The sequence below is a fragment of the Triticum aestivum genome, chromosome 5A (genome assembly GCF_018294505.1).
Source record: "Triticum aestivum cultivar Chinese Spring chromosome 5A, IWGSC CS RefSeq v2.1, whole genome shotgun sequence".
Classification (NCBI taxonomy): domain Eukaryota; kingdom Viridiplantae; phylum Streptophyta; class Magnoliopsida; order Poales; family Poaceae; genus Triticum; species Triticum aestivum.
The window spans coordinates 300,003,209-300,010,164 of NC_057806.1; the positions used below are offsets into that span (position 1 = coordinate 300,003,209).

Genomic DNA, 6,956 nt, shown 5'->3' on the forward strand with positions numbered 1-6,956 from the left:
CTCTCTCTCAATCTACCTCTCTCCTTGTCTGCAGCCATCGCCGATGGCCCATCGATTCCCTGGCAACGGAGCGGCGGCCAACGGCTTCGGCCACCGCTACCTTCACGAGTGGGAGGCGTACCTCCTCCACGAGGCGAACTCCTCAGCGCCGCCTGACATGTGCGTGCCAGGCTCGTGGAGGCTCAGCGTCGGAGGCGTCCCCGTCCCCCCACCGCCACCTCGCCGAGATCGCGCGTGTTCGGGAGTCCTTATCGGAGGAGGTGCGGGGCCTTCCGGAGTACGCCGCCGACAACCACGCTTGGTGGACAACGTACTTCCGGGGCTGCCATGAGGAGCAGCTCGACTCCACCAACAACGCGCCGGTGAGGGGGCGTTACAACACCGACGTGTGCCGCCTGTGGTGGGGCATCTCCGGGCGCACGCTCCATGCCGTCTTCGAGCACCTCGAGGGCAGCAATGAGCCGCCGCTCGAGTACCCAGCAGCCCCGGCACCGGTCCCCCACCGGAGCGGCAGCTCTTCTTGGCTGCCGAGGTGCATGACGGGCAGCTCCTCCTCCTCCTCCCGCTCCTCCGGGTCGCCGGCGCCCGCTCCGCTCGCCCCCGTCAAGGTCGAGCCCGTGGAGACGCCGCTCGGGCAGCGTACCCGCGGTGGCCCCTCTTCTCCCTCCTCGCGCCTCGCCAAGCCAAAGATCGAGCCGAGGCTCGTCGCCGTGAAGAAGGAGCACGAGGACATGGCAGCCGATGAGGAGGCCGCCCTCAAATGGGCACGGGACGACTACGTCCGACTGGAGCTGGAGCGCCAGCATTGCGCCCTCGAGGAGATCGTCGCTCGACGCCACGGCCACGACGAGGTTGGCGTCATCGTCCTCGAGGATAGCGACGACGAGGCACCGTCACCCACCAACCCCGTCCGCCAAGGTGACCTAGGGCAGGGCTGCAGCAGACAGCGGCGTGTAGGGCGACGACGACGGCGGCGGCGGCGACGGTGACAACACGGCCTTCTACAAGCTCCTCGGCATGTAGAAGGCTCGGAACGGTGGCGGCAGCGGCGTAGTTTTTAGGTTCTAAGTTATGTCTTTTAAACTATGTACAAATATGAATGAATTTTGTCCAAATTTCGTCCAAATTCTTCAAACTTTAGCCGAACTATGTTTTCGAAATATGTCGTCTGGGCGCCAACTGGGGGCGGCGAGTGGGAACCCGACCGCCCCCACGGTGAAAATAACGCCGGCTCGCCCCTAAGAGGCACTATTTTCATCCCTGGGGCATCGAACGAGTGGAGATGCTCTTATCCCCTACTTCGTGTGGTTTGTTGGATGTCTACTTAGCACACGAAAATTCTGCAGTAAATAAAACAGGTGGTTGGATGAGGAGAGTTTGTCTTTGGAAGATTCAGTATTCAGTTAAAATTTGAATTTCACCCGCAAAAAATTGAATTTAATACCAAAAATCTGCAAGATAAAATGGGAATTCTGGTTTTCCCCTTCCATTTTACCACCAAAAAACTGGATAGAATTTTTTTTGGAAACTTAAGTATTTACTAGCAAAAGAGCCCGTGCGTTGCACCGGGAGAAAAAAAATCATAATCCCCAATCACCTTGACAACATTTTTCTGCATCACGGATAACATTTGGGCAAAGATTTTGTTCAATTTTATTAACATTTTTTACACAAACTTTTTTTAGAAATCATGAAGATTTTTTTATTTTTCAATAATTTTTTAAAAAAATTGCGAACATTTTATTTAGAAATTATCATTTTTATTTGTTTTGAATTTTTAAGTACCAAATTATTTAAAGTAGAAAAAACAAAAGCATAAAAGGAAAAATAAAAATAAGAAAGAAACTTAAAAACATGTGGCACCCACATGAGTCGGCCCAAACGGGCGTGCTGTCTTCTCCCAGCGCAACCCTACTACATGGGCCGGCCCGGGTGGGGTTCTCCTGTGTGAAACATTTTTTTCACTTATAGGTGGCATCGGTAGGTTATATTTTGCAACTTTGAGACAATATATATGACATACCACCAGAAGCACTGATGACTTTATTATTAAAAATAGCAAAAGGGCTCGTGCGTTGCACCGGGTATAAAATAAATAAATACTCCTTCTGTGCCTAAATATAAGCCTTTTTAGAGATTCCAATATATACTATATAACTTATATTTAGACACGGAGGGAGTATATGCCTAGACAGTTGAAAAAATACCACTCAAACAACTTTGAAATAATCAAACAACTATAGCAGAACAACATTGTTGAAGCAATTTTGGTTAAAAAAGATTTTCAAAACAATTAATAACTTTCTCAAGAAATAAAATAAGTAAAAATGGATATGCTATTACTTGATGTTCCAAGTTGCATGGCCTCTGTACCGTCGGTGATTTGGCACATGGCAAACTAAAATAATTTCTGTGGTTGAAGTACAGTAGTGATCAAAAGTATTGGGATGGGATTTCCGATCAAAGTTGATTATTAATTTCAGTTTAAATGTCCAAAAGACAATGCAATTAGATATCATCGTTGTATGCCAAACTTATCCGTGCATTGCAATAGGAAAAAAAATTAATTTGTGCTCACTAACCTGAAACTTTCAGCATAACATCTGGTCTCACCACGATTTTGGTTGTATACCGTTAGAAATATGATGGGTTTCAGCCGAACGGTAGTGTACTTTTTCCATTATACGACAATTGTCTCAAAAGAAAAGGAAAACACACCACTAACTCCTCAATGTGCATCATGACTCTGTAAAACTTCTAGTGCATTACTTCCTCCTTTTCCTTTCGATGTAGCACATATTGTCATGTGTTGCACCAGGAGAAAAATAATTGGCGTTGTCACTCTGCTTACAAATCCACTTTCTTGTATTCAACTTTGACAAAACGTCACAGCTAGCAACAGTGTGAAGTTAATGTTTTTGTCACCATGCCAACACCAGTTTGAATAGAAGGAAAATAAAAATAGCTACATTCAAGAACGGAGGGAAACTTTGTCAAACTTGCAAACCTTGTGTTACTTTTCGTGCTTTTAGCAAGTTAATGTTACTTGTCTGAGGTGTAGATGATATCTGAAGAGCTCCCGGAGAAAGATGAAAAAATGTTAACTATACTGAGTTAACTATATATAATACAAAATCTATGCAAGGGTTGACTTTTCTATACATCAACTTACAGTTGATATATTCCCGTTTATTCAACAAAAGTTGTAAATTCACACATTACAAGCTGCATCATGTTCTCCTCCAAAAGAAAAAGAAAATAAACAAGAAAATACAAAATGTTAAATCCCAAGATCTCAATCATGAAAAATGGAAAGCAATGGGATCCACAGGAGGGGCCTTGGGTTCATCCTGCTACAATTCATGAACCAACGATTGTTAGAGAATCGAGTGCTATTATATCTCGACACAATGTATTCTGTAGTTGCCAAGCTTACTACAATTCAGAAAATTCTAGTCCAAACAGATTAACCAGCCAAAGGATACTGCGGAAATCCTACCCCCGCAGTAGTTTGAGTGTTCAGGTTCACATATTTATGGACTACTTGAGAGTAAAAATAAACTTTGAAGCTGATACAGTATGATGACAACCTGAATACAACATCTGGATGTGGAATTGCACTTAAAACTTGCTGCGTTTATCAATAGTTTTGGAAGAAAAATAATCTGTTGGGGTACAGGAGAGCCTAGAGGATGGTTCTCTAGCTCTTTGCTTTCAGAAGTTTTGGAGGCTGTTGGATATGTCCAGAACTAAATGTGCCACTTCAGTTATGCATAAACACTCCATTTGAGCTTCAACAACACAACAACCACATTAAAGCAGACATCATTTACATCTAGAACCGATAGTGTCAGTTTCAGTCTTTCACGAACACGACACATAATCAGGAGTCTGATGATTTGAGGCATTCCCTTCACCAGGCAAAATGTGTGTGTGTGTGTGTGTGTGTGTGTGTGTGTGTGTGTGTGTGTGTGTGTGTGTGTGTGCCTAGAGGAACGACACTGGCAGCAGGCTAATATCATCTATAATGCGGGTTGCCTGTGTAGATGCTCAGAGATAGAGAAAATAAATACCTAAAATCAAAAATCATCTAAGCGCCCCCTCTATCAAAGCTTGATGCTAAGCATGGCTGCTAATTACATATTGAAAACACATTTGGTACTTTACCTCGTGCGGAGGAAAATACCCAAGCACGTGATGCACCTTCTGTCACCAATACCACATATCGACTGTGAAACAAATCATATCACCTTATGCTAGCATCCAGCGTTGAAGATGGTCTAAGAGGAAGAGCATGCTCACCACGGTGACCTCGACGACGACGTCCTGCCCGAAGAGCTGCACAAGGCGCTCGCTACTAACGTCGTAGGGAAGGTTGCGCACGTACACCTTGGCCTCGTCCCACAGATCCCTGTACTCCCATATATATACCATGATAAAAGTGCATAAAATCTGGCAATCACGAAAAATATAAGTGTTTACACTAAAGATTATCAACAAAAAAGATAACTCTCATATGTATTTAATTCAGTGCTGAAGGTGCTTCCCTTTCTTGTTTTTGTTAGGGGGGGTCACTATAGAGAACCACGCAGCTAATGGTTGGACTTTTCATGGTAAATATTGGGTAAATACCTTAGATATATTATATGTCTTTATTTAATCATCATTAATTTATTTATAAAAATAATAGATTGAACTTGGGATTTCTAAACATTTTGGCCTAAAATGTATATTTACTAACTTAGCATTGAACTAAAGAAATATTGGGTATAGGACATGCTGTACTCAGGACATGTATGCATCGTTCTGATGCAGAGGCCGGGGAGACCCCCCTTTTCGAAAAAAGGACATGCTGTACTCAGGCATGTATATATGACAACTTTGTCATGCATCATTCATACGAAGCTCATTTGTTTTCTTTCTTTATTTGTATTACAATTTCTGAAAATAATGATGTTGTCAGTTCTGATCAATTAGTTGTTCCATGCACACACACATATTTATCAACCAACACCATGATCCATCGTGTGAAAAAACTAATTAAATAGACCTATGCACTACCCGCAAACTAAATGATGGCAATGTCATACCTTGTTGCCTGCTTGACTTCATACTGTAACATGGGTGCCAAAGAGTAGCTCTAATCGTGGTAGTCCTTGTCAGTTGTTGTCGATCTGCCACCAATACAAATCTTGTTTTATAAAGAGAATCTCACCATACAAAACCTGAAGAGTTTTATTGAAACTCAGCCAGATGCCCTTCCCCATAATAGTACTATTTTCTATTAAGAGAAGCATAAATGACAATATACAATGATTTGCATTTGCTAACTACTCTCATGAGCTGTTTGCAGCGCTGTCTCATGTCCTAAATAATGCAATCCAGTATGTACAGAAGGAAAAATCGTAAAGATAAAAACTACCAATACAATGTTTCAAAAGTGAGTTACTATAAGATGAGATCATCGTTGGACGTTCAATCAAAGCAATTCATAGGATCCCCACTTCTAAAGATTTCAGCAAACATTCTCACTGTCTTTGATTGATTATAACAGATTTATGCCTATTGCTCAAAACTATTGGAAAGCATGTGAACACAACAAAAAAACATCTACTTATCTCCATCCATCATGCCATGTAAGTTGGTTCCCTTGCAGTTCAGGTAAGACAAAGACAATCAAATTAAGCAATTGAACAGAGAAAGCCATCATGCGGGAGAAGAGGAGCAGGATTGATCAAGAAGTTGGTAATCAGTTAAAAAACAAAGAGGAAGGGGGGAGGCTAGGTGGAAGTGAACTCACGGGAAGGAAGGTGATGACCGGAGGGAGTGCGGCGGCCGCGGCCGGATTCTCCGCGTCCGTGTCGCTGTAAGCCTCGGCTGGATCCGAGCGCGTTGATTCTGACGTTGCCCCACCTCTGGCGCGTCCTCCTCCTCTTGGTCATTGCCCGCGGCCGCGAGGAGCGTGTTGAGCAGCCGGTCGCGGTCGGCGGCGCGCGCATGAGCTGGCCGGCGCAGGCTCGGAGCGCGGCGGCCTGGGCCTCGGTGTCGGCGAACCGCGCGCGGAGGAGTCAGACGGCGCGGGGAAGAGGGCGTGGCGGAGAGGAGGCAGACCAGGGTGCGGGCAGGACGACGCGACGAAGGATGGCGTGGCGGAGGATGTCGGCCGGCGGCGGGGAGGCGGCGGATTCATCGGTGGGAGATGTCGTGGTTCTAAGTCTGACAGTAATGTAGGCGGTAGGTATGGAGAGGCAAGATCTTAGCTATGGAGTAGTTGTAAGCACACGAGGTTTACGAGTTCAGGCCCTTCTCGGAGAAAGTAATAGCCCTACGTCTCGGAGCCCGGAGGCGGTCGACTGGATTATGTGTGTATGAATTACAGGGGTGCGAACCCTTTACACTGAGGAGGGGGGTGGCCTATATAGAGTTCGCGAGACCTCTCCAGCCCTCAGTTATGCAGGGTTTCAAATATATTAAGGTCGGGCGTTACTGGTAACGCCCCTAATAAAGTGCTATGATGACCATAAAAGCAACTTACTGACTGACCGTTAGCGTGCGGAGTGACTTTAGGTCTCCTGGCCGTCGAGTGGTTGGATCTTGGTCGAGTGATTGCTTCTTGGTCGAGTGTCTTCGAGTCTGTCGAGTGGAACACCTCCAAGTTGATTGAAAGGTGATTTCTTCTAGAGATGTCCTTGGGTGGGGCAGTTAGGACAGGTCCATCACCCTACCCTAGGTACATAGCTTCATCATTAGCCCCCGAATGGATTGAGGTTTGAGTGGGGAAGGAGTTGAGAACTTCTCCGACTCATTTTTCATGCCATGAGCATATCTTGTTTCGGATCAATGAACCTGAGTGATGACATCAACTTCCTTTTCAGTCACCTTGATCCATCCTTAGTTTTTTGTCGAGTGAGTTTCTTTACTTGAAAAGCTCCGAGTGACGGTGTGGAGGAGATCTT

At 45.2% G+C, this 6,956-nt stretch overlaps 1 protein-coding gene across 5 annotated transcripts; it reads right to left on the reverse strand.

Moving 5' to 3' along the window:
* Positions 1–2,611: 2,611 nt before the first annotated feature.
* Positions 2,612–6,251, reverse strand: LOC123106832 (uncharacterized). Of its 5 annotated transcripts, XM_044528875.1 has the most exons (5): positions 5,801–6,251; positions 5,091–5,174; positions 4,303–4,411; positions 4,168–4,229; positions 2,612–3,350 (listed from the first exon to the last, which is right to left on the reverse strand). In XM_044528875.1, the coding sequence occupies exons 2-5, from the start codon at positions 5,120–5,122 to the stop codon at positions 3,296–3,298; spliced, it is 258 nt and encodes an 85-aa protein (XP_044384810.1). In that variant the 5' UTR covers positions 5,123–5,174; positions 5,801–6,251; the 3' UTR covers positions 2,612–3,295. The 5 variants fall into 5 exon arrangements, 3 of the variants coding, with proteins under 3 accessions (XP_044384810.1, XP_044384808.1, XP_044384807.1); XM_044528873.1 differs by lacking the exon at positions 4,168–4,229; XM_044528872.1 differs by lacking the exon at positions 4,168–4,229 and having other exon boundaries at positions 2,612–3,353.
* Between the last annotated feature and the right edge of the window lie 705 nt (positions 6,252–6,956).

Coding starts and splice junctions, on each gene's coding strand:
- LOC123106832 (XM_044528872.1), bottom strand. CDS start 5,999: ATGCGCGCGCCGCCGACCGCGACCGGCTGCTCAACACGCTCCTCGCGG. Junction 4,412..5,090: donor GAAGTCAAGCAGGCAACAAG/GTATGACATTGC, acceptor ATGGGAGTACAG/GGATCTGTGGGACGAGGCCA. Junction 3,354..4,302: donor TCGTCGTCGAGGTCACCGTG/GTGAGCATGCTC, acceptor CATGAATTGTAG/CAGGATGAACCCAAGGCCCC.